Source organism: Metarhizium acridum (genome assembly GCF_019434415.1).
Source record: "Metarhizium acridum strain ARSEF 324 chromosome Unknown scaffold_13, whole genome shotgun sequence".
NCBI lineage: Eukaryota > Fungi > Ascomycota > Sordariomycetes > Hypocreales > Clavicipitaceae > Metarhizium > Metarhizium acridum.
In genome coordinates this window covers 1,732,642-1,758,613 of record NW_027094016.1, presented here as the reverse complement: position 1 = coordinate 1,758,613, position 25,972 = coordinate 1,732,642, and the positions used below count along the sequence as shown (strand labels likewise).

At 50.6% G+C, this 25,972-nt stretch overlaps 6 protein-coding genes across 9 annotated transcripts; 3 read left to right on the top strand and 3 right to left on the bottom strand.

Annotated features, from left to right (window-relative positions):
• Positions 1-848: 848 nt before the first annotated feature.
• Positions 849-4,673, top strand: J3458_003143 (uncharacterized protein). Of its 2 annotated transcripts, XM_066117604.1 has the most exons (5): positions 1,234-2,048; positions 2,123-2,142; positions 2,209-2,600; positions 2,699-3,304; positions 3,365-4,673. In XM_066117604.1, exons 1-5 carry the CDS (start codon positions 1,979-1,981, stop codon positions 4,314-4,316), a joined length of 2,040 nt encoding a protein of 679 aa, XP_065977391.1. In that variant the 5' UTR covers positions 1,234-1,978; the 3' UTR covers positions 4,317-4,673. The 2 variants fall into 2 exon arrangements, with proteins under 2 accessions (XP_065977392.1, XP_065977391.1); XM_066117605.1 differs by having other exon boundaries at positions 849-2,142; positions 2,209-2,309; positions 2,367-3,304.
• Positions 4,674-5,420: 747 nt separating this feature from the next.
• Positions 5,421-8,178, bottom strand: SFH1 (Chromatin structure remodeling complex protein sfh1). Of its 2 annotated transcripts, XM_066117602.1 has the most exons (2): positions 6,262-8,178; positions 5,421-6,181 (listed from the first exon to the last, which is right to left on the bottom strand). In XM_066117602.1, exons 1-2 carry the CDS (start codon positions 7,936-7,938, stop codon positions 6,086-6,088), a joined length of 1,773 nt encoding a protein of 590 aa, XP_065977389.1. In that variant the 5' UTR covers positions 7,939-8,178; the 3' UTR covers positions 5,421-6,085. The 2 variants fall into 2 exon arrangements, with proteins under 2 accessions (XP_065977389.1, XP_065977390.1); XM_066117603.1 differs by having other exon boundaries at positions 5,449-8,178.
• Positions 8,179-9,635: 1,457 nt separating this feature from the next.
• UTP20 (U3 snoRNP protein) lies at positions 9,636-18,757 on the bottom strand (the record flags this gene model as incomplete). The annotated part of the gene is made up of 2 exons (XM_007811183.2): positions 9,636-17,328; positions 17,376-18,757. 2 exons carry the CDS (start codon positions 18,755-18,757, stop codon positions 10,803-10,805), a joined length of 7,908 nt encoding a protein of 2,635 aa, XP_007809374.2. The 3' UTR covers positions 9,636-10,802.
• Positions 9,977-10,453, top strand: J3458_003141 (uncharacterized protein; the record flags this gene model as incomplete). Its single annotated transcript, XM_007811184.2, has 1 exon — positions 9,977-10,453. One exon carries the CDS (start codon positions 9,977-9,979, stop codon positions 10,451-10,453), a length of 477 nt encoding a protein of 158 aa, XP_007809375.2.
• Positions 18,758-19,036: 279 nt separating the features above from the next.
• On the top strand, positions 19,037-21,008 carry J3458_003139 (uncharacterized protein). The gene is made up of 2 exons (XM_007811182.2): positions 19,037-19,109; positions 19,173-21,008. Exons 1-2 carry the CDS (start codon positions 19,093-19,095, stop codon positions 20,788-20,790), a joined length of 1,635 nt encoding a protein of 544 aa, XP_007809373.2. The 5' UTR covers positions 19,037-19,092; the 3' UTR covers positions 20,791-21,008.
• On the bottom strand, positions 19,996-23,196 carry MIH1 (m-phase inducer phosphatase). Of its 2 annotated transcripts, XM_066117600.1 has the most exons (3): positions 22,690-23,196; positions 22,409-22,631; positions 19,996-22,339 (listed from the first exon to the last, which is right to left on the bottom strand). In XM_066117600.1, the coding sequence occupies exons 1-3, from the start codon at positions 22,715-22,717 to the stop codon at positions 21,232-21,234; spliced, it is 1,359 nt and encodes a 452-aa protein (XP_065977387.1). In that variant the 5' UTR covers positions 22,718-23,196; the 3' UTR covers positions 19,996-21,231. The 2 variants fall into 2 exon arrangements, with proteins under 2 accessions (XP_065977387.1, XP_065977388.1); XM_066117601.1 differs by having other exon boundaries at positions 22,409-22,712.
• Positions 23,197-25,972: the final 2,776 nt, after the last annotated feature.

Here is a 25,972-nt window from a genome sequence, read left to right as displayed (position 1 = left end):
CCGGGGCTGTGGCTGGTGGATGAGCAAGATGCGCGCAAGCCATGAACCCTATTAAGTGGCAAGTTCGTCATGTATCAACATGGCAGCCAATCGTGCAACAGCATAGTTCGATCGTCTCGCTGAGTCTCGATGACGAGGCTCCGCATTCCGTGGGCCATTGGTGTTGTTGGCTTTCGAGAAATAGCTGCCTAGAGTCTAGTCGGTCGGCTTCCAGGAGCGCGGGAAGGCATGAATTATTAATAGCAATGCCGACATCTCAGAAACCTGCATCGTATTTTACGGAGCACCATGGGTGACAGGCAAGATGGGGTGGCATTGTAGATGTAAATCAGCACCCTGGTCAACTACCTAGTGCCTAGGGAGAAAGGATTGCAGAAAAAAACTCAAAACGTGGACCCTCCGGCCTTGGCTTCCGAACCCCCGATGAGCCCGTCCGCTTGTGCCTGGACCCTCTTGCTGTCGTCGAAAACAGCCAGAAGCACGGCACACTTGCATGCAGAATAGCACGGACTGACGGAGAACAGGAGTGTTAAGGCGAGAAAAACTTTGGAATAAGACAAGACCTTGTATCATCCATCATTCGTCCGTGTGCCGTGTTTTACCCCTGACATACACTAACTACATTGTTCCTTCCCTTTCTGATCGCTCTTGCCGGGTGCTCCTTCCACTGACGCACTGGAGTGGCGCCAACTGCCATATATTGATTGCATGTTGCGTGTTGACGGGGTGCACATCGTGGTGGGCAGTTGCTGACACCAGTTCGGGAGAAGATCTAAAGATGTAATTTCAGAAAAATATACACTCCACAAAGCGAGAGAGAGAGAGAGAGAGTGTGTGTGTGTGTGTGTGTTGTTTTGACAGACCATGTACGTGCCAGTTACAAAACTCTCTCTGGTACCAGCCAACCCTTGGTTCGCCTTCTAGAAATGGCATTTCCTTCCAAGTATCGACTTCCATTACGCCTACACAGCAGCAGCTTCCCGACTACTCTGACTTAAGCAGCTTCTCCTTCATTGTCGACTCTTCTTCTTGGCCAGTTTTGATACTGACCCCACCAAGGTGGCGCTCTCTTTGGCCAAGATTGAATGAAACATGCAACCTGGAGTTGCTACTATTCCGTCTCCCTTGTCTCGTGATTCTCCGAGTTCTTGGACTGGCCCTGTCTTGTTGCTCGCACTCCCCGCCGTCGCCGTCCGTTCTCGAGTCCAGTCCAGCCTTGTCTATGAGGAGGCTCGATGGAGTATTGAGGAACTATATGGAGCAATCGTAGCCAACCAGCTCATCTCTCGACCTTTATTTCGCCCGTCTCGCATCACAGCTCTTATTTCACGTCGCATTTGGTGGTTGAAAGAAAACAAGGGAAGCGTGGGGTTGCTCGCTGCTTGGCAGCAACATGTCGGCCATGATAATTCGATGGCTGATCTAGGGCGGCATTATATTCTGCATAACCTTCGACTTCCCACATTTTGCTGGTCCCAGCCCTAGCGTCTCTCCGCCACGCTAGTTGGCTTGCCCGGCTGGTGCTGGGATCAATTTGATCTTACCCCAGTTGTCGCGGACTTGTGATCCTGGTGGTTTCTCAGTCTCCAGAAAGCGCCAGAGAGCCTCGACTGGCCCCCGCCCTTGCCTTACGCCGCCTCAGTCCGTGGGTTGATTCTGTGGCTGCCCGTCGTCGAAATGCAATACAGGTCCGGCTGTGGCACATCCATCCATCCCACTCGCACTCGACACTCGTTCACCCTGCTCAGTCAATAATAGTAAGCCGCCTAGCTCACCATCACATCCTGCGCGACAGCTTCGGGATACCTCACCACTGCTAGTCCCTGTGCTTGCGAGCTTTGCTAGACGCTCATCTACATCGCCTTGCTCATCTTGTCTTCTCCCAAGAAGCACAGTTATCGGGCCTTTTGCCCGGCCGGCCTCAGACTCCAACGGCGCTCAGTTTTCCGCACCGCAGTTCTTGCGAAAGCAATGCGCCATGCCCCGCACTAGCTTCTCGCGAAATCCCTTGTTGAGGGTCTCAAGGCCAGTATCGGCCTGCTCGCGATGTGAGTTGACGCAATATCATGAAGCCCTTCTAGTGAATTTTGCCCGTTCCCCCAACTGACCGTTATCTGCCTAGGTCGTGCCGCCAAGGTCAAGGTACGCAGTACTTCCGCCAAATGGTTGTAGGATTGGTCTTCGTAGCTAACCCCTCGTGAATCTCAGTGTGATGGCAAACTACCTGCTTGCACCGCCTGTGAAAAGGCAGGTCGTGAGAATGAATGCTCGGCAGCCAATGATCAATTTGCCAGAGGCAAAGAACGGAGGTGTGTTGGCAGGCCGACGAATTCTGCCCGTGTCCGGGCTGACCTCTGTGTGAACAGTTATGTCGCTGCTCTAGAACTCCGCATCGAGAAGCTCGAACGACGGTTGGATTATGCAAAATCTCGAAAAGCCTCCGTTGGACAGCATGAAGCCGATGGTACTACTAACACCAACCTCACTGAAGCGGATAGAAGAGATTCCCTAGCGGCTATTCGAGCTGCGATCCATCGCAAGGCGGCGCGTAACCGGGAGAACTTAGACGTCAACTCCCTAGTATCAGACTTTGGTATCCTGTATGAGCTTTATCTAGTAGCGCGCTTTTGTCGCCCTTCTCCTGTTTTCCCCATTTTCCCGCCTCCGGCACCGTTTCTGACAGTCTACCTTTTTGCAGATCGGTCGATGCCACAACTAGAGATTTTGAGCCTTCTCTGGGCAACATTACTTTTGCAAGGCTTGTCTTGGCTGTTACGACAAAAGACTCACTATCAGAGTCACCACAATCCATGATGCCTTCTAGGCAGGCCGCCAATACCATCGTGCAGTATTTTATGGCCAATATTTACTCATTGTTTCCATGTTTCTCGGAGACTGCGCTCTTGACAATATTAGACGATGTATATCGTCAAGACGACCGCGTTATCAGGGACTCAGATTACTGGTTGCTGTTTCTAGTTCTTGCCATCGGGTCTACCTCTCAAAGTCGCAAGATCAACGATGAGTGTTATGTTAGCGGTGTCAATTTCGTTTGCAGAGCCATGTCTTATGCAGATCGAGCGCTTGCGCCGGGATATGTCACTCAGATCCAGTCGCTACTTCTACTAACCATATATTCCATGCTGGATCCTGCTCACTTTGATACATGGCATCTAATAGGGTTCACGTCACGGGCCGTGGTTGACTTGGGATTGCACCAGGACCCTCCCACATCGTCAGTGTCGGACCGGTCCGCTCTTGATATGCGACGCAAGATATTCTATTGTACTTATGCTCTCGACCGGTCAGTTTATTCGCTTGCTCCCCTATCTCGTGTGTGTCATCACATGCTTACTTGGCCCAGTGCTATTAGCATGGCCCATGCTCGGAGCTTCTCGTTTGCGGACGAATCCATTAATGTTGCGTTCCCTCAAATGTCGAACTTGGGAGATAAGCCGGCCACTTCGAAACTTATATCCGGACCTCAATCTGCGGATCCGGCCTTGTTACTTTTCCAGCTCCGCCGAGCCCAGTCATACTGGTACCAGGTTCTTTATCAATCAGAGCCGACTCCTTTGCCGAACCCTACCGGATTTCTTTGGCAGATGTGCTTAGATATGAGAGAATGGCAGGAGTCCCTCCCCAACACATTATCACCTGGTATTCGGCAAATGTTTGAGCAGGAGCTACGTTACAGCTATGTGTACTGCATTGCACCGTCAGCCAGAGCACCTCAAATCACAAACTACATTCGAGTCCTGATATTCGAGTATTCTCTGGAGTATCTCAACAACATGTATGACATTGCATACAGTGGCTTAAACAGCGCATTTTACACATACCACGATGCGTTAAAAGTCTACTTCATGGCCAATCAGTTACTGGCTGTGCTGCGAGACGCACAGGATTTACTCGTTTTTGGGGCACATGTCCCACCTCCACCAGCTCCTCCTGGTTCTGCGCCTGCTCCGCCCATACCTCGCCGCCATATGAGACCTGATATGCCCGTGGGCAACAATCTAAATCTCGATAGAACTATTTGGTGTCTAGAACGCATTCCCAAGACGTTGCAGCTTTACGGGATGAAGTGGGAAGATGCATTGATGCTTGAGCGGAGCTTTGAGCAATTGTCAAACGGGACAGTGGACCGCCTGAGAAATCTTCGCCAGTTGTCTGGTCACAATCAGTATCAAAATGGAGTCCAATCCATCACTCCTCCAGGAGTAGTTCAACTTCAAGGCCAGCAGGCACCCGCTAGTATGAGATGGGTAGGAGTGGGTGCAACTCAGATGATGCACGGAGGACCTCGTCAATAGTTGACATGACTGACCTTTTCTTTGGGGGGGCCAAGTTTGAAAAATGATGTATGTTTATGGGCTTTTGACGGACACATGGCGTTTGTTGCAAAGGAACAGAAGGATACAATACCCGCACTTGTATGTCCTATTTTGAATACTACTCACGAGCACGGCCGAATCATGTACGCATAAGGCCGCGGCTCTTGATGCTTGTCCATTCCTGGCTATGTCCGTATTACACTGCGGACTCCCATGTGCTTTGGTTGCTATCAAGAATCGAAAACCTTTAAAAATAGAAAAAAACCTGTACTCAGAATTGGCAAAATGACGTGTCAAATGCCCAGAACAGAGCAAATGCACACAGCTAATATCAACAACAGTATTAATCCAAGCACTGCAGCCGTCACCTCTTGATTGTTGTGGTTCATTTACTCGACAGCATTTTGTCTCTCGCATGGCCGCCTTCATAAATACAGAGGGTACTAATCATTCGTCTTGGAGCAAGTATATACAGAGGAACGTGTAAAATCGGAGTTGCTTATACAGGTAGTTGTCATCTTTGTGACGAGGGGTTTTAAAGATGTCGACTTGGTAGAGGCAGCATGTAGTTGGGAACATGATGGATTCTGTGGTTTTGCAGTATAAATAGCCATGGTTTTGAGCATCATGTATGCCAGAGTAGGGCAGCGCCCGCGCCCCGGTCCGCGATCCCTTCTTGCAAGAGCCGGCCCAGCGTAGCAAAGACGTTGGAGTGACATGGTAGTTGGCATTGGAAACCGCATCGTACTGCAGACAGGTACATTGTCAAACTCTGCATCAACGCCTTCACCTAAAATTCTTGTGCAGGCAGTCTAGATCTTTCGAGCCGTCTCTCTTCATCGGTCCAGCATAGACGAGATTATATTTTCATCAAACATGCACTCTGTATTCATGCATCATGATGGGCGCCTACAGATGGCATGGACATGGGCCTTGGTGCCGCTGCGCCACTGCTTCCGCCATGTTGGCCACGGAATGGTGGTGGTTGAATGCGAACTCTGCATGTGCCGTACCCAGAAATGCCGTCGGCTCAGATGGTTTCCCCGAGCAGACGCACTTTGCACCGTTTGGAGTGCATCGTGTCGACGGGCAGAGGCAATGGAGATGGTGCCAGAATATCTCAAAGGGGCCTTCTAGAACACACACGATATCCAGGATAGAAGAGAGACGGTGTGCCGCCAATGCTTCATGATTTATCGGCAATATTGATACGCCTAACATCCCGTTCTACCTCTACACGGAGATTTTTCCCCATTCGCCCTCCCAACAAATCACCCAAACTTTCTCAAATGAGAAAAAAAAAAAAAATAGATAAATCGACAAAGTTCTCTCACCCATGCCCCCTTTCCATCCCTCCCTCCCTTCATTTCACAAATGTAGCACCGAGGCAAATAAAATAAAAAAAACAATATATATCAAAAGCAGCATGAAAGAACTTTCCCTGTACGCCCCTTCCCCTAAACGAATTGTGAATACCTTTCTTGTCAAAATCATAGCCGTATTGAACGTCCTTCTTGTATACCAGACTCCACGGCTCGAGCAATCAGAGGGCCAAGGCTACGGTCCCCGCTTGTGATGGGAAGTGTCTGCAACCAATCTCTCGAGTTGGACGGCAAGCGCCCCCGACTAGAGTACAAGCGTGATGCGGACTGGGGAGAGCCGGTCGAGATTTGCCGAGAGCGCCGCTCGGGCGTGGCTTTGTCCGCCTTGTCCGCCTTGTCCCTGCCGCTTTGCGTGACGGAGGACTCCTAGGCCGCTCGAGGATCTTGCATATGCAGGTTTTTGGTCTGGCGAGGGAGCCTTCGATCACGCTCATATAAATACCCACAGTTTGCACATAGAGACTGGTAGCATGTCCCGTTAGCACCAGGCATCGTGGAATGGGGCAAGAGGACGTTGTCGACTGCAAGGACATTCGACTCACCTTGGGGCCGGCAGGACCATCGCGAACTGCCCAGACACTGGTCCCCCATACTCGACAGTGTGTGCACCTCCACGTGTGTCTCTCGACGTCTGTCAATGCGCCTCCACCGCCGTAGCCACCGACATCTGGCGTTCCACGACCTCCAGGCGTTCCACTGCGGTTCAGCGGGCTGAGACTTCTAAACCGTCGCTTCTTCTTCGATCGTTCGCCTCGGCCCATCCTCTCCTCCTCCACTTCCGCAGGGGCGCCGAAAGGCGTGCCTCCCAGCATGCCGGCTGTCGAGCTAAATCGCGCCGTCTCACGACGCAGTCGCCGGGCTTCTCGTTCCCGTTCCCCTTCTCGTTTTTCTATTTCCTCCTTGCTCAGGAATTCAACCTTGGGCTCCCAATCATCCGCCAGATGGTCTGGATCATATCTCCACCCGGCTTCCGTACCCAAAGCCGCATCGTTGGGCAGGTCTTGTTGTAGTCCACCCCAGCCAGCAACCAAGCCGCCGGCTTCGCAAGCCTCCTTCTTCAGCCGTAGAACGGCTTCATAGATTGCGTGGGTCATTGCCGGTATCCATTCGCCAGTTAATCCCAGATCCGCACAAGTCATCTTTGCAAACGCCTCGGCTGTGCCAGGAGGATGAAGTAGTGACCACTCAAACTTATCCGTATACAACATGGACGACAGGTTAAGGCTCAGATTGATGATGCAACGGTAGGTATCATCGGGGTTATAGTCGTCAGAGTCTGGCAGGATCGGTGTAGCTTCCGCCGTGACATTTGGTGCTGCAGTCTGCGACGGGGTTGCCGGGCCGGCGCCACCTCGAGCAGGAGTATCTGGTCGTGAAAGTGCTCTGGCAATCGAGGCCGGCGAGTCTTCTCTTGACTTCATCATCAGAGTCGGCCTTGGTGTTCCAACAGCAGTCCCATTGGCACCACCTGCGGCCGGCGCCGGCGGCGCCGGCACCGCTGCCGGTGTATTCTGTTCCGTGTGGAACAAGGGATGAAGCGCAACACCTGCATATTCCTCAAGCTGAGTTCTAATCTGTTTGCTAATCTCCGCAACCACCACTGCGCGGTTAGGCAGGTCCAGGTCCTGGGCGAGAGTCTGCGCAAACTGGTCAGTAGTAATGAGTGTTTCGTGCAGATTCCAGCAGAATATGTCTCTAAGCTTGTACGGCACTGTCATCTCACCAGGTCGATACTGAGGAAGAGAGCTATCAACCGCAGCGGTATTCGGAATAGGAAAGGCCGCAGCAGGAACGAACGCCGGTATATCGAGATCGATCCGTATAGGAATCAGGGTGAGAGGAAGGCTTGCTTGCGCAGCATTTTGTTGGTCGCTCTTTAGTGCTCGGTTCTTGCCCATCCAGTCGCGCCAGATGCCTTGAACTTCCACAGGCTCCTTGGTGTCTTTGCCAGCCTTCTCAGCCAAATCTTGTCTGGATGCAGAATCTTCCTTGCGCAGACTCCTTAGGCCAGTCGGTCGACGGCGGGTGTCGTCACTATCTTCTTCCAAGTCATCATAACCATCTTCGGCGTAGTTTATGATGGTGGTGCCTCGCTTCGTCGTTCTCGAGAGGGGTCCCGAGGGTGCACTGGGCAGCACAGGCGTCAGGAGAGAGTTGTTGTAAGCGCGCAGGCGAGGCGCGTAAGATGATTGAAAAGCTTGAGGTCGTGATCGTTCCATGATGTGCAGTAAACGACCGTATCGGTCAGGTCATGCTGGCGCAAGGGAGCAGCTGTGGTGAAGCGATCGCAACGCGCAGCAGAGGGGGGGCAGGGGCAAACCCCGTGTCCGCAATTGACTGCAAAAGCGCGGCCCCGACAATCGGCTATCTAGCGGTCGTTCCGGGTTGATACTGATGGATATCGCACTTGGGATGGTGGTGGCGTGGATGGATTGGACGAGGTTCGATGGTGGTTGAAGCTTCCACAGTCGCGACTCGTGCATCTGTCGCTTTGTCAATCGCGTTGGTCAAAAATTTCGGCATATTCCGTTTCGCAAACAAGGAATGTGGCGGTGCGCCAAGGTAGCTGTGCACTAGCCACATCTTTTGTTCTCGACCGCGCCATTCGCCGCACGTTTCCTCCTTCAGCCATGCAACCAGATTCTGTTTTTTTTTTTTCCTACAAAGGACTGCTTGATAACATCTGATACTTCTACTCCGTCCAGATGGAGATATTTACAACCAATAGATCTACTATCTCAGACCGTCCAGCACTCGTGGGTTTTACTGTAGCAAACCGAAGTGGCAGTCCCATCAAGCACATGGCATGTATTGGCTAACAACATAATTTGGTCCAACTCAAAGGATTGTCGCCTCCATAAAACTTCTGGAACCTTTCAGCACCAAATTTTCAAATAGTAATAATAACTCGTCTTCTTCATGCATGATATTTTAATATTTTGCGCAAAGAGATGGTCTGATGTGACTGGGACTGCAGATGTACCTAAAACGGCTTCTGACCGACACTAAGCCTGTCAGCGAGAATACACGCAGAATCTATCCGACCTGCAATTTACTCACATATTCCCTTCTGGAGCGAACCGGCAAACGTCGAAGAACTTGTACGGCTCGGAGATGCTGTAAGCTCGAGCACAGCCAATCCGGGTGGTCGAAGACCACATACACTGAGCTACTCAGAATATCAGCTTGTTCCCGAACGACATCGCTAGTGGAAAGGCAGATCTGTGCTTACACCAATGAAGCCACGGCTCTTTTCCAGTAGTTATCGGCTGGCCGGTATATAAACGCTCTTGCGACAACCAGGCACGCATTGCCGCTTGGATAGGGTTGTCATAATCCGCGTCGCACTGTCCGGCGGATTGCTCGTACAGGTTTTCTCCCTGGCTCGGTCGATATGACACTGGGGCATGTTCAAAGGGCTGTCTCCCGCTTCCCATTTCATTTGCCCAAAACTGAGCGTAAGCCTTTAGGGTGGCGTCCCATGAAAGAGGTTGGAGGCCTTTGGCCTGACGAGCCTGATTTACAAGCGTCAGGGCCATGATCGGATCATTGCTTCCGGCTATAGAAAGGCCGCTCTGGACCAGAAGGCAGGAAACAAGTAAACCAACGAAATTTCTCATGGTTGCAGCTTATCCAGGGACTTGGCCAGGATGTGATGCTCTAGATTGATTTGGAGAGGATGCCGGGCGTCGTAGGTTGTGTTCAAGCTTGAATTGGCATGACCGAAGGCAAGTATTTCCTTTTTAGCAAACCAAGGAGAAATTTTCATAGTATTTCTCAAATGGCAGGCGCCATGGATTTTTTTGGCCGGATTCCGAGCATACTGGCCAGGAACGACTTACACGGAATCACATCAGGCAAGAGCTCCACTCAGCTGCGAGATCAGTTGCCTGTCTGCATCTCCAATTCGGTACTCCGTACCTCAGCACAACTTCAGAATGAGAAGACATCGAACTTGGCGTAATACGTCTTCTGGGATTTCTTGGATCTAAAAATGATATTAAATGTGAGAATATCCTACCGCTCTTCAATGTTTCCGACATCGCAACCCATGCTTCAAGACTCCCTCCAACCCAGCCCAGGTGTCTGTCTCGCGCGGACCCGCCAGGCTTATGACGTGCCATTGGTTTCTCTCTCGATCGCAAAACTTCAACTTCCCCCAACCAACCAAGCTCTTCAGAAATTTCGACAACCGCTGGCAATTACCGCCCCCTTTGCTCTCAACCAATCCACCAAGCATCCGCCACATCACATAATATGGCATCAAGAGCAACACCGTTGCTTTCATTCACCCTGCGCCAACTGCGCGTCCAACGGCTCCGCGCAATCCCCTTGCAGCAGTCCGCCTTCCGCTCTGCAAAGCCCTTCTCCCCCATCGTCGTTCGAGCAGCACACTCGATTCCCCGCCCACCCAAGAAACCAGTATACTTGAAACCCGAAGCCGAAGCGCAAGCAAACGAATCCGGCGAGGCGCCCGCAAGCGAAGGGGAGCGCCCAGAGGTCAATCCTGCATACTACCAGCTGTCGTTTACTTGTGTGCCATGCGGTCATCGCAGCCACCATAATGTCTCGAAGCAAGGGTACCACACCGGCTCAGTGCTCATTACTTGCCCTAGTTGTCGAAATCGACATGTCATCAGCGACCATTTGAATATTTTTGGAGAGAGGAAGGTTACAAGTCGAGGACTTGATGCGGGAAAGGGGAAGACTGGTCAAGAGAGGCAGTCTTGGTGAGGATGGGGATATTGAATTCTGGCCCGAAGAGACAAGTGGTCAGACAGAAACAGTGAAGGAGTGATGGTCTGCCGTTGCATACAGGTGGCTAGCTACCATACCATTGTACGATTAGTGGCATTGTAGGATTGCACTGACTGGCGTCGGCGTTTGAATCAGGATACCCTTCTCATAAAATGCTGGGAGAAATATAGAAGATGAAAAAATGAACGGCTCAATTGGCCATGATACTGACGCTTTAATATTCATCTAAAATAATCTTTTATCATGATATGAAATGGACTGGTATTGAAACACCATATAATGCACATGGAAAATCCCCGTAAAACGCCATGCCAATGCCCAAAACCTACCACCCCTTGAATGATTGCCTCGCCAGCTTTTGTTCCTTTGATCGTACTTTTCTTCTCTCCTTGTTCTTCTCGAACTTCTTTCTCTTGTCTCGGCCATACTTCTCCGGTTGCGTAATTGCTTCAATCTTTCTCTTGCTTGATCGCTGCTGTCTTCTTGCCTTTACTTCTTCCCTGATTTCCATAAGAACCTTGCTGTACTCTGCCGTGCCAAACTTCTTCTGGAGGGAGTCCATCATGATTTGAGCTCTAGTCTTGACCCCTTCAAGCTTAGTCTTGAACACTTCATCATTACTAAAAGGGACAGGAATAGAGGGATCAGTCAATTGTTGCAGAGGCACAAGCACAGTCTTGAGCGAAGGTCGGCTGGGAGTAATGAGTACACGTCGGCAGACGGTCTCCAGGATTTCCATGGCGGCGACCTTCGAGTTAATCGCCAATGATCTGGGAGGAATTTCTCTTCGGAGAATATGTGATAGTCTCCAGAAGAGATAGTCAACACCTTCCCGTTTCCCTGAGGCTGCCCCGTCTTCATCTTGCTCCTCAGCATCCTCTTCTTCAACCTCTGCTTCAACAGTCGTCGAGACAGGGAGACAGGTCCCAAGGAAGACAATGACCTGCACTAGCTCTGAGGCAAGATCCTCGTCAATGTCGTTGCTGTTCAGTGAGCCAAGTGCGAGCCGCGTAAAATCGTATATGTCTTCGAGATCAAGTGTGAGGCCGTATGGTCCATCAATCGCCTCTCCGGCAAAGGCTTTAGTACGCTGCCTGGCGAAATCGGCAAGATAAGAATTTACTGATCTCACCGCCCCTAGCTTCACAGATGGCTCAGGATGACGGAGATAGCGAGCAACGTCTCTCCATAGTTCTTCCCGTTTTGCGGACAGCGCCTCCTCACTCATACACCCGCCAAGCAGGCGAGCAACATCGAGTGTCGTCTCAATTAGCTGACCGTTAGTGTTCTCGATGTCGTCCGCCTTCAGGATTGCGGCAGATCTGTTCAAAACCAGCCTGCAATCCTTCTTGTTATTTTGAGCATCGCCATACGATTCAAAGTAGTAGCCAAAGATTTGCAAAGCCAGTTTCTGCAGAGCCGGGTTATCTTCCTTATCAAGCCATGTTCGTAGGAGTCCGAGGATATTCTGGATTCTTTCCTTATCAGCCTTCTGAAATATCTCCTTCATCAGTTCCCCTGCTGACAGTCGGCATTTCTCGCTATCATCATTGGCAAGAACGAAGAACAGCGGCAGGAAACATGTGCCCACTATTTCTTGAACAAAGTCGTTTGAAGACTTCATGAGCAAGAGATGAACGATTTCCATAACTGACAAGCGACCGCCCTCTCGATCATACTTCAAATTGGCTACAATGAAGTTCAGCTGCTTAGCCCAACGAGCCTTCTTTTGGGGGTATTCCCTGATAAATTGGAAGAAGGCACCACGAGCTAGATCCCTCGTGTCTTTGTCATCGTTCGTAATCATAACTGTACCAACATAGTCCAAAGTATCATAAACCATAGCCGTCTCAATCTTACGATCCATAACAGATCGCAAAAAGTTAAAGGTAACATGTCGATAAAGAGGCTCTGTGAAGTCATCCTTCAATTTTCCAAGGAGCATATCAACCGCAGCGTCCTTGACCACGACCTCCTTGCGATCACGTAATAATACAGCCAAAAGTTTGACAGCTGCTTGGGATATTTCTGTCGTGGTGGACGTCGACTGCGATATGCTCTTGAAAGCTTCCTTCACAGCAACCCGGTAGATGCCGGTGCCATCTTCCGAGTTGAATGGGACCTTTACAAGTGCTGCGAGAAGACGAAATGCAGAGATCTTCACTTCATCCTCCCCATCGATAATAGCATCTCCGATGACAGGGAGGAATCCTGCAACATTTTCCGGAGTTCGCAGATCGTCATGCTTCTTGAACATGGATCGCAAAATGTCGAAAGCGAAGCGCACCAATTTATAAGTGTGCTTCGTCGTGCTACCACGCTCGCCACTCCTTTTTGCTCCTTTCTGAACGAGATACTTTCTCACCCTAGGATCCATCTTTGGGGCTTCTTCTGGTTTCTGGCTCCGATATGTGGCTTGAATGATTTCGTAGCAGAAAACCAGAGTATCCCGAGAGCCAGCGTCAGGGTTCTGGAGAAGGCCAGAGCCGATGCGGCCCATCAGAGCATCAATTTTGCGCACCATTTTCAAGTCAACCTTTTGCAGCAGAAGAGCCTGTAGCGGCTTAACTAGATCAATGAGGTGACGAATAGACGCGTTCTTAGCCACCAGTTCCATGGAGTCTTGACTCTTGCTGCTCTTGATTTCCTTCATTTGTGTCGTGTAGCCTTCGGCATCCTTCTCATGGCCGATGACGCCAAAAATGTCATCCATGATAACGGTAACGATAGAAGAAAGGCAGTGATCCAGGTCACCAGTCGCAAAAGTAGGTATTGTGGCAACCAAGATAGAATGCATCGTATATGAGAGAACATGCAGCTGGTAACCTTTCGTAAGGGCCCCGCGTAGTTCTTTGAGAATGAAGCCGAAGAAAGATGATCCAAGGACAACCGCAATATTGACCAAAGTGTCCCGCGCCATTTCACGGGATTCCCAAGCTTTACTTCGGAGAATGTGGCATATGTCGGTGAGAACTCCAGCCAGTCTCTGCTCCATCTGCTCAGGAGGCAGCAGTTTCAATAGTTTCACGACCACAACGCCGACAGGGACACGGTAGCTAACTTCAGACTCGTCCTTCTCGTGCAGGTGCTTGATCAAAGGCGGCAGGATATAATCAAGTACGTCAACGGACAGTTTAGTAATGGTTGGGACAGTGGCCTGGAGTCTCAAGCAAGTCGCCTTCGCCCCGTCTCCATCCACATCCATGCCATCATTTTTGTTCTTCTCCGATGACAGAACGAGGGCGTCCACAAATTTTCCTAGTAGTCGGATGGTGTACTTCTGCATCTCTGGTCTCGATTCGATGTAGCTAATATATCGATAGAGAGTCATTCGGTAATGGTTCCAATTCAAAGACAGCGCCAGATTACCAATCGTAGTCGTGGCCTGCGCTCCAAGTCCGTGGTCATCACTACCATACTCGCGTCCGTAGATGAAGTGCTCCAGTAAAGGGATGAAAAATTGGCTCAGATTCGGACTGCCCATTTGCTTCACTGTGTTCGCTGTTTCAAGGGTTCGTAGCGCCTCCAACTGTCTCGAAGTAGCGGGACTTAAAATGTTGAAGAAGAAAGACGGTTCGGATGAATCTTCATTGCGTTCGGTCAGAAGCCCGCTTAGATCGGCAACTGGTTCCCACCCGGGCATTGTGGTAATGATGTAGCCCATGACACGCAAGTGTTCTCTGCGTACAGTGCCTGATTGCTCCCTTGAGCCAGAGTATATTGCAGGCAGAAGAATTGTACGCATCTGATTATCGAAGACGGGCTTCACCTCATCTGACTGACAGTTTGCCACATCCTGGACATAGCGTCGCATACCATCTGCAGAATTTGACGACAGAACACCAAATTCTTCATCCATGCGGATAAAAAAGATGAGATTATGAATGACGGGAAGCCATTGCTTGGGACTCCAGGGAACATCACGAACCATGGAAATAGCATTGAAAGCGGCAAGACGACGGTCATAATCCGGTTCGTCAATTCGACCCTCCTTGAAAGTGTTAAGTTCGTTGCAGAAACTGGCTATTTCTGTAACTTCGCAATCCTGCTGGGAAATCGCCAACATAGCTCTGGAAAGAGAATGGCGGTTCTCTCTATCTTTGAAGTAACTGAACAAGGACGAAAGAGTGTTGTAAACATCTGACAATAAGGTCTGATCCTTGGCTGCGTCAGGCAATGCCACAAAGCGTTCAACAATGAGCAAAATTCGACCTTTCGTCCTTGGATTAACTCGGCGAGGGGGTTGCTGCAAGAGGAAGCTACACATGCGAATGACGGTTTGAGTATTATCCAAGTCCTGCAAAACCGGCGCGAGAGCCAAGACGGTCTCCACAGAAGCCTCCAAGAGATCATTGCTGACACCACTGGTATGCAAGACGACTATGATCTTTGACAGAATTTCCGTAGCATTGGCTTCCAGGAGCTCAGCCTTGATAATCTCATTGAACTCGGATTCCTGGGCTGGTGCCAAGGCAAGTTTGACTAGGTTTTGAAGAATAGTGAGCACAAATATCTTCACGTCATCTTTCGTCTTTTCCTTAGATATACAGTCAACCAAGTTTGGCAGCACACCCTGGGGTAGAACCTCGCCATGTGGGCCAAGTAACATGGCCGCTTTTGGCAGAGCTGACCAAGTAGAAAGCAAGTGAAGCATGCCAGAAACACCTTGCGTTGTCTCAACTGGGAGCAGATCAAGCCTCGGTGCCACAACCTCCTCGATTATCAGTTCTTGGTAAGGGTCCCATTGAAACTTTTGTGCGTTTTGAAAGAGTGCTGTTAGACACTTGATGCCCATGGACCTTGCCGATTTGAGTAATGACAAGTCGCTGCTCTTCTCACCGAGTTCTTCGTCCTTGGCATCATCGTCTCCAGACATGCCACGTAGCCGCCTTGAAGAATAAACAAGACAGTACAAGACCGCATTGACAAGGGTATTCATGTATGGTTCGACATTAGCCCCCAGTTCAGCAATAAGAGATGAGATCATGTTTAAAAAGCCGACTTGTTTCCGGGTCGTGATAATAGGTTCACTGAACAGCTTCTTTCGCTGGGCCTTTGTCGCAGTAACTTGAACGTGCTTCAACTTGCCTGCGGCGATTTCAAGAAATCTTCCCATGTCTTCGACCGAAAGATTTCGCAGTACAGCAAGTCGAGTGGCCTGCAGTCCATTCCTCCCACTGGCAGCACCCTTCTTGGCAATGGTTCGGCCATAGAGGAGCCGAAGAAGCACAGGCATTAGCTCGGATCGGTGCTCCGGTTTGATAACATCCTCCCCCTGGAGAAATACTGCAAGCTCGTTCTTGAATCGGGCTTCATCGAGAAGGTACTCTAGGTTCTCCTGGTATGCCTTGACACCATCCTGTTTCCAGGTCAAAATAGCTTTGAGAGCCAGCTTCTGTACTTCGCCGTCACCATTCTCCAAAAGCAACAGCAGTGCTTCATAAACTTTTTCATGTTGGTAGAGCACTTTTGGATTGATGAACTGTGCAAAAACGCCCAGAAGAGCCTTGCGGTCAGCCAGAGACCAAGTCGATGCTTGAGCACGTGCAGCTTCACTACCATCGGCTTCATCTTCATCTATTGCCCAGCAGAGGAAGTGAGGGACAAGCTGCCGGGACCGCTTTTCGGCAACAGCTGGAGCAGCATTGAAGACTTTGAGGGCTCTCGATCTTGCAGTGGGCGGCGTGGGCTCAGCCAAATGTTGTTTCTGATCAAAATTTTTGAGAAGCGAATCGTCTGCCTTCTCGGTCAGGTCTTGTATTACGTTGGCCAATTGTTCCAGGCTCCCCAGAGCGGTGCATTCGAAATCCGTGTAGAATCTCCGATCTCCACCGGCGCTGTCGGGATTAGGCGGTGTCCATCTTGTGGATGGCTGGTTAATCCACTGAAATGCGATAGCAGAAACAGCTTCTTCTCCTATACTAGACTGAGTGAGATATTTCAGGTTCTCCACCGCTTCGTCCCATACTGGGGACAGCTTCACAGTCAATAAACCAAATATGAACCTTGGGATTCCGTCCCGCAGCCAGGTTGCCGCATCGATGGCGTTGTAGTGCAGTCCAATTTTTCGCAGGTGCATTGCGATAGCTCTGGTATTCTCATGACTCAACGGCATCTGTTCAATTTGCAGCATGGTTTCCACGCATTTCGTCAATGCCTCGGTTTCGCTCATCTGCTTCAGCAGCTCAAGGGACGCTAATCGGATTTCGTGGGAAGGTGAGCTGAGGTTTTCCACCAAAGATACAACCGTAGGGTCTTCTTCTGATGTTGGACTGTGGCCACCTGTTATCTCCATCTTGTCAGGGGTTGCAGGAGCACCCGTTTGAGCCTTCTCGTAAGCCAGATATGCTTGCAGAAACCCAACCGAGCGTGCAAATCTTGGCACTGCCGCACGAAGTAACGGGCTCAAAGAGGTGTCAATTGATCCAGCTGCCTTGCTCATGCGCAAATAAGCATGAAATCCTTGGCTGACGATAAAATGAACCTCATCAGATGCCAAAGATGAGGATGGTCGAAGAGCCAGTTTCAACTTTCTTAATAACAACTCGGCAATTCGGGCATTTGTGGACGGGTGTACTGCGGTAAGCTCAAGGAGCTGCAGCAAACCAGCGTATTTTGGTAAACACCGATCCCGCCATTCTTGGGGGTCTTTGTTGTACGGTCCGCGCTCAGGAAAGGGTGAGATTTCTAGGCGCTCGAACTTTGACACAATTTGGTCCTGCCAGGCTTGTGGCAATCTGCAGCAATCCTTCTCGCCCAGCGGTGGGAAAGCCCGGATTTTGATCATCTTTGGAAGCAAAACACAAAGGACATCCTCGTTTTGTCCTTGCGACCAGTGACCAGCAACAAATCTGTAAGGTTGTTAGTGAAGTTCGAATTATGTCGGACGACTACTCACTTCTGAAACTCGGATCGGAAGAGGCTACCAAAGCGGCTAGTGTCAAGATCGCAAAAGTATGCGCAGAAAGGAATGAACCATCGCATAAAGGGCTCTTTCGTGAGTGTTTGGTTGAGAGTTGCGATATAGGGTATCAAGGCGTCCATAGGTGCATGGTACCAAACGATGGCGACTTTGACCATGATGGAATTCCACAGGATATCAACTTGATCCTGTCTTATCTCCTTGGATCCTTTGCCCGTCATGCTCAGAATGTCGGTGAAATCTCGAAGAAGCCCATCCCAATTGCTGATACGAGAGCCTCGTCTCACTCCGGCTAGAACACCAAGAATCTTGATATATGGCACGGCCATCCACTGTACCTGTGCCCCTTCCACAAGCTCCTTCTTAGACCTAAGCTTTGTGAATATCTCTTCCAAAAACTCGCCCATGGTGTCTGCCCTCCCGTGGTGCAGAACACTGGTCAAAACTCCACATATGACATCTGACCAAATATTCTCTCGAGACAGCGTACACTCGTTCTGGGGAATTGCGTCAATGAGGGCCGATACAATGGCACCGCCGGTAGAATGAATAATGCCATCAGTTCCTTTGATAGCTTCAGCAAACATTGTCATCACACCATCATTGTACAGCGTAAATTGGTAAGTTCCGGCCGTGCCAATAAGATCGTTTCTGACATGCTCAACAAAAGACTTGAGGGCCAAGTCTCTATGAGAAGGCGCAGCCGCCTTCGTAACAAGAAAGCTCATTGCCTCGGCGGCGAAACGAGCAATGTACTGAGGGTGTCGTGATCGTCCGAGCAAAGGTGCCATAAGATCGTACGTTGGTCGTAAGTCGGGAACGAGAAGCTTCGAGAGATACTTGAACAAGAATGCCATAGCACCAAAGGTCCATTCAATAACCTCCACAGGCTGGGTCTTGCCAGCAATGTCCAGCAACAAGTTTATGCTCTGCAAATAGTGCTTCTCGAATCGTACACCCAAATCATGCGCAAAGGCAGTCATGAGATCTAAAAGAGGCTCCAATGCATCTTTGTCGTTCAAAGAAATATATTGGACAAGATATCCCATGATCTTATCTTCAAAATGCAGAATCTGCGGCAAGCTTTCTGATAGTGGTAGAACATCTCGCCTGAAAAAGCTGAACGGTTTTGAAATATTCAATTCGCTCCACCTTTGCAATCCATTATGAAAGTACGATGTGGCCGTCGACAGGTCTTCGTTTTCGAGATCATGTCGTCGAACTTTTCGCAGCGGTTGAAGGGAATTAAACTTTGAGATTTTCGTGGAGAAGGACTCCCATCTGTGATTTTTTTGATGGGGTGTTGAGTATTTGTTTTTCCGCACTTTTTCAATGCGTCCAGAAGATTTGGACGGCATTTTGGCGGTATGTGCTGCCGATTGCAACAAAAGACAGGAAAAATTGCAAATCGATATGAAGACGGAATCTCCTTCCAGTCAAAGACAGCCCCCCGCCAGAAGTACTTGCCGTAATTTTTTTTTTGATCGGTTGATATGCGGGAAAACCGATAAGCATTATGGGGGACCCACAGTTGACCCACACAAGCTTTAGCTCACCAATGATGCGCTCCGCGCAAACTCATTATCGTTCTCGGGAACCTCCACCGCGGCTCACTGTGCCCTCGAAACTTCAAATGAGGCTTCCCAACCTCAATCTCGCAACTTGATTCCTTTTTGACCAGCGAGAGAGCATAATGGCTGCCCCGAAGATGTAAGTCAGCTAATCGCGCCGTATTTATAGTAACTTACTGAATCTAACCTCTTGGCTCCTTAGCATCATACTCGGCAGCCTCAATGGCCAGCTTGAGCCCGCGTTCAACAAACTAGCTACTCTCCACGCCAAGAACAACTTTTCACTAGCAATCCTAACCGGCGATGTCTTTACCTCGGATACCGATGACAAGACGATTTCCGCCCTGTTAAACGGTTCTCTGGAAGTGCCTCTTCCCACCTACTTCACCATCGGGACTCACTCGCTCCCCGAGCGCATCGCTACGAAAGTGGAAGCAGGCGAGGAAATCTGCCATAACCTTCACTTTCTGGGAAAGCGCAGCATCACAAAGACCTCGGAAGGTCTTCGCATCGTCACCCTAGGTGGTCTTCTGGATACAAAAGTGGTGGGCGGCCAGTCGAAAGAGCAGCATCTACCATTCCACACCGACGACGATGCGAAGGGATTGAAAGGCGCAAACAATGCCGACATCTTGCTGACGTCAATGTGGCCAGCCAATGTATGGAACGGCTCTCAAGTTGTCCTCGGGCCAACTCACCAGGCTTCCATCCAGAGCTCCCAAGTAATCGCAGAACTATGCGCGACCCTGAAGCCACGGTACCACATATCCGCATCCCCAGATGCATTCTTCTACGAACGAGAGCCCTTCTTGCATCAGTCCAGCTCAAACACGGAGCCAGCCTCCGTCACAAGATTTATTTCCATGGCGCCCTATGGCAACGAAGCCAAAGCAAAAGCCATGTACGCCTTCACCCTCAACAAGTCGGACACCACCGTGCCCAGGGGCATAACAGCCTCACCATTCACCCCGAAAAAGAAACGACCCCGAGACGACGATGAAGCTGGCTACAGCCGCTTCGCCCCCCACGACAACAACAGACGCGGCCGCCAGAATAAACGCCGCCGCGAGTCACTCCCCCCCGGTCCAGACAAATGCTACTTCTGTCTTTCCAACCCCAACATCTCGGCCCACATGTGCTGCAGCATCGGCGACGAATCCTACATCACCACCGCCAAGGGACCCCTCCCTACCTCAACCACCTTTGCCGACGTAGGCCTCAACTTTCCCGGACACTTCATCATCATCCCTCTCCCACACGCACCCACCATCCCCAGCATGGGGCCAACTTCCGACCCAACCTCCGACGCCGTCAAGGCCTACAACGAAATGAGCCGCTTCCGCGAATCCATCCAGGCAATGATATCCGCAAAGTCATCCCACAAACTAGGCGTAGTAACCTGGGAAATCTCCCGCGACCGCAACGTCCACCTAATATGGCAGCTCATGCCCATACCCGCTGAAATGATTCACAGCGAAATCGCGGAAGCCGCTTTCCGAGTGGAAGCCGAAAACCAAAAATACCCATCTTTTGTCACCAGGGAGCTGACGCTGGAAGAGCAGCCCACCTTTGGGGACTACTTTCGCGTTTGGCTGTGGGCAGATAACGGCGAGGACAAGATTAAGGGCAAGTCCCTTGTGATGCCCCTCAGCGCGGACACACGCTTCGACCTCCAATTCGGGCGGCGCGTTATTGCGAAACTACTAGGCTTGGAAAAACGCTTCATCTGGCAGGACTGTGAACAGACGGTGGAAGAAGAGACTGCAGATGTAGAAGCGTTTCGGGACGCATTTAAAGCGTGGGATTTTACTTTGGGGTAAAGGTCGATATCAAAATCAACACACGATGATAGTGCCCTTTGTCATCTCGTCAATAGGGCTCATGCAATTCGCCAATTCCACAGGCGTCCACTACTGTGACAGATTTACGCCCATCACTCGTGCCGAGGTACAGTGAGAGATCGAAAAGGATTCAGCCAAGCAAGGCGTGTGGCTGGTCACACAATATACTATGATGCACTGCGATACAATGATAAATAATAAGCTTAGCGATAGCGAAAATATATTCCGTCACGGACGGCGTCTCTGATTCAATTTCGTAAAACTCTTACACCACTAAATCAGAGGCATTCTCTCATCTATTTACATTTCTAGGAACACGAAATCATCGGGTTATAAAGGAAAATGGGTATTGTGACTGCATACGCTATAATGAAAGGTACTGATTGCATACGGTATAATACAAAGTAACGTAGCCGGCCCTCAGTACGAGGCCATCCGACGAGTCAGCATCGACAGTGTCGTGTTGCGCGAGCTGGGTCGGATCTGTGCAGTGGGAGAGTCGTTGATGCAGGGCTCTCGCTGTCCGAATGCGAATGTCTGGGAGCGTCCCAGGCCCTTCCTCGCTTTTAAACGACTCATTTCTCTTTCGCATGTGCGTTGGTGCTTCTCGTCGGACATTTCGACGTATTCGGGAGGGTAGCACCTCCCGCGGTGTTCGGCGAAGAACCCGCTATATCCACCGTCAAGGATATATACCTCGGGGTACGTTAACTTGGGGTAGTGCTCTGCATTTACTGTCCGGTCATGAGATCGAACGTGGCGGGCCATTAATGGTGCACGATGGGCTGAATACTCGCAATGGAAAATCAGTAAAGTGCGGCCTGCAATTGGTGTCTGAAATAACTGGGTAGCCAGAAGTTCTTTATCATTGTGGTTGACGGCTCCTTCGATATGCCCGCCGTCGTATTCATATTCGAACCGACAATCAATAACCATTTTTTGATCAAAATGGTCAGCGTATTTACCATCCAGAACATCAAGCAATGTCTCCTTGGCAATCCGAGGGATTGAATCAGTCGGATCATCCAGCAAGAAATGGGGTAGCACAGGTTCATGAACTTCTTCGATATCCATGACTGACTTCAATGCTGAAGCGGGTGGCTCTTCGGTTTCAGCCTTGGGCTTCATAATGTCGGCAGGACTTTCAAACATGCTCAACGACCGACGAACTTGTTTGCGGTTTCTTAAGAACGGGTTTGACTGCCTTCTAGCATGGCCATTAATGGGTGACCCAAAGCGAGTGGCTCCTGCACCGCCCATACCAGTAAATAAAGGGCGAGGTCGAGAGACTGCAGCTAGTACGCAGGGACTGTTGTCAGGTACAGACTCCTTCCGCTCCTGTGGCGGAGAAGCGGATTCGAAGCATTCCCATAGAGAAAGATTGGAGCTCATGGCAGCAGAGTCGGCGCCAAAGCGGAAGGGGGGTAATGGGTTATGAGTATCGCTCTGAGCTCTCGAGAGCAACGGTGTGGAACTAAGTGCTTTCATCCGACTCAATGAAGGCCTACGGGGGGCTGCTATCCTACGGCTGTAGACTAGCAATCAGTACAATTTCCCCAGGTGTGTGTTTAGAGCGAGAGAAAAAGCTTGGACTCACTCAGCCAGAAAGTAATTGGCCGCCTCTGACGAGAGATGGCGAGATATGGGAGCCGGCGAGTCGAGAACCATGTCTTGGTCGTAGGGCGGCATAGAGCCTGGCGTCGGAGAACTTATCTCCATCTGTGAGAAGAATGGTGCTTTGTGTGGAAGAGGAGACAGGTCCATATACTCCACGACTGGAGCAGGCGAACTCGAAGGCATTGGAGGAGTAGTCACAAAGTCTGATGTGACGGTCAGTGCCGCACAGGCGGTATTCAAGCCACAGCAACGAAAACTCACGACGACTCTTTATGCAGCCCATCATCATGGCGAAAAGTTTGATTCTCGAAAGCTTGGTTCTGTGAAGGCTGTTTATCTGTGGAAGGCCGATTCTCCATCCTGTCTTAATAGCTGAACTGCATGGATGTAGCGTATACAATGAAGCAAGCCAGGGAAAATGCAAGACGCAAGACGCAAGACGCAAGACGCCAGATGCCAGATGCCAGATGCCAGATGCCAGATGCCAGACGCAAAGAAGAGGAAAACTACCGCAAGCCTGAGAAAGACTGTACGAGTAGACAACGCAGCGAACCTCGGAAGATAGGCGGGGGGGAGGAGGAAAAAGAGTCGAGAAGGCTGGATTCGAATTCCAAATATTGGCCGGACACCCAAAGCCACCACAAGTCCGGGCACGCTTTCTCACGCAAAAAGAGAGGCGGCACTCAATGAAGAGCGACGACCTTCTCTTGTAAAATTTGCGTCGATTGCCGGGTGAGGCAATTGGGAGGAACAAGAAGCAACTTTGTGAGAAGTGGATGAGGGAGCAACGCCTTTTCAATGGACCGTGCAAGTGCAACGGACCAGGCCCAGATGCCGGGGACGAGATGGGGACGTTGTTAGGGGTGACTGGCGCGAGGAGGGGTGAGCACTTGCGCACTTGAGCACCAGACAGCGTTCACTAGAGGATGCGGGCGGACGGTAAAGCACCAGACATGTGCACACCAGTTGACCCGACATCTGGAACTCGTCAAGCCAAGTCTGGTGCAGTCAATGACGAAAGTCGGCGCGCCTGCAAGGAGTTTCAGCGAGCAGCAACAGGCTAAGCTTTGGGAGTGGACGCTACATGTATTGCAATCCCCCAGCGTCAGGCAACCCAGCACTTGTGCCAGGCACCGCGGTAGAGCAGTGGGCGCGCTAGCGGGTTGCCGGGTGTGCTTGGTGCAGGGCATGCCGCCTACCCAAACCACCCACCCCCCCCCCTTCCCCTCCCCCTCCCCACTGTACTTCAGCTTCGCCAGCGCGAATAGCGTCACAAACCCTGGACCCAAGCAGCCAAGCCACTCCAGCAACTGGTGCATCGCAACTTTCGCAAGCTCCCCGTCACCTTGTCACCTCGCTGAGACCGGTGGCATGTACGTGGCTCTCGCGCGCCTATAGCCCAATATCCCGTGATATATTAGCGTAGAGTGGTTGTACTTGGTGTGGAGGAAAACACAATATTATATCAGATTACTCTTGATGGCCGGCAAATATACTAGTAGGCACATGTCAACTCGTACCCGGGCATATACAATTGCCTCAAACTTCTGCCGGCATCAACAAGCTTTTTTGGCCTCTGCCAGGGCCCCTACAAGGCTGCGATTGGGCGGGCTATCATGACAAAACACCTATTGATTGATCCCCAGCCTACGGCGTGTCCAGCCAGGTACGCTAGCATCTGGACCTTCATGCGAACATGGACGACCCGGCAACCCGCAGCTGCGCATCAGCAAGCATCGCCCTGGTATGCGAACATGCTCCACGGCCACGAGCACGAGGCAAGGCTCACGGGCCAAGACGCAAGAGCGACGGGAAAAAAAAACCAGCTTCACTGCTAGTATTGTACAAAATGGGTTTTGCCGTTGGTCCATCCAACTGTAGCTGCCCTACATCGCCGACCCAGAACGACCAGGTCGCCTAGCAAAGATCTTCCGGTTGCTCAGCGGAGAGTGGGGAATTGAAGGGACCGAAAGCATCAAACCAAGACAGTCCTACTCCTTATCTGCCTCCCTGGTTGAACCAGGGACGGAGTAATTCACGTACAGTATTTTGGATGGGCATGTCCGGGGCTCGTCCGGGGTTTCAATGCCTTCAGCCTCTGTTCTGGGAAAACGCTATACGGATAGCGCTGAGGTCATGTGGTGTCATGGAAAACGTCAAGCTGCTGCTGCTTCTTGACGCAAAGATGAGCACGTTGAGCGGGACAGCAGGGTCAAGATGATTACACCAGATTCCAACCGTTGGCTCCCGCCTGCAAAACGAGCGGCTTAAGGGAATTTGGACGCTCTTAGCGTTGACACGACCGCTGCAGTTGCATGCTGCATGCCAGATGGTGATAATTTTGGCCGATAAGACTCCATAGTTGTTGCCTGTGCTATCAATGCATTCAAGGTCACGCAGACTGCGTTGCTGACAGAGAAACACCGACTCGAACCCTTGTCCGAATCGGTTCGTTTCTTTTTTTTTTTTTTAGATTGGAAAATCTCGGCCAAATCAAGACCTTCGCCCTTCAACTATTACTATATAACATGTCATCCAAGACTCGGATGATGAGCTGGGGGTGTATTGGTTCACAGCGAACTATTAGCTTCGTCGGGGCCGGATAAAATCCCATCAATTGATCCCCCAAAGCTCCCTTGCATCAAACGCCTTTCTTCTTTCTTACATACATATGTACATAGGTACCGAGTACATGCTATGCTACCCCCATATACTACTCCGTATGGGCAGAATCGCGGCTTCTCCCACAATTCCCACTCACACCCGCCCGCCCACATTGTGACTCGGGTGTTCTGGTTCAAGGTCTCAGTGCATTAATTTTAAGGGGTCTCCTCACAGCTGGCAATGGACAGTTGCAATGGAGCCGGCCAAGAAAGAACATTGGAAGAGCTGATTGTGTTCGCTCCGGCCGGAATCCTCCCAACACGCGACGGTTTATGACATGGGCGAGACAGGTTTGACAGGCTCATCCCGCATCCCTTGACTTGGCATGGGAGCCGGATCTCGATTAGGATCAGCTGAGTCAACCCTTTGAATGTAGCATGCACGCCCAGTCGCCTTGACGATATTCTGACGCACATTGTTAATTCTGCATGTACGGAGTAGGTATGTGTACTCTGTATGTATGTGTCTATATGCACCTAGGTATGTTCGTGTACATGATCGTCGGCGGCACTAATCGAGCTTGCATGCAACCTCCCACGGCACAAAGGTACGTACTATTTAAATATTCAACACGTGCAGCGCTCCGGTGGGAGAATCAATCTTCAATTGCGGCGGCATGAGATATGCAAGCCGGTTAATTGCTGTATTGTACTAATTGCGTCCCATGGCCAGTATTTTCTCCTCATATTAACGTTAATAGCTCATTGCCGGAATTAGAATTGTAAACAAGGCGCGGGCCCAGCCTTGAACCAAACTGGAAGCAGCCCAAGTCAACCCAGGCGCCCTGATGCATGCTTTTGGCACAAAGACAGCCAGCCAACTGCATTGGTTGTGTCTTCTATGCGACGTAGAATTGGTCCATTTGGGGACATGCATGTCA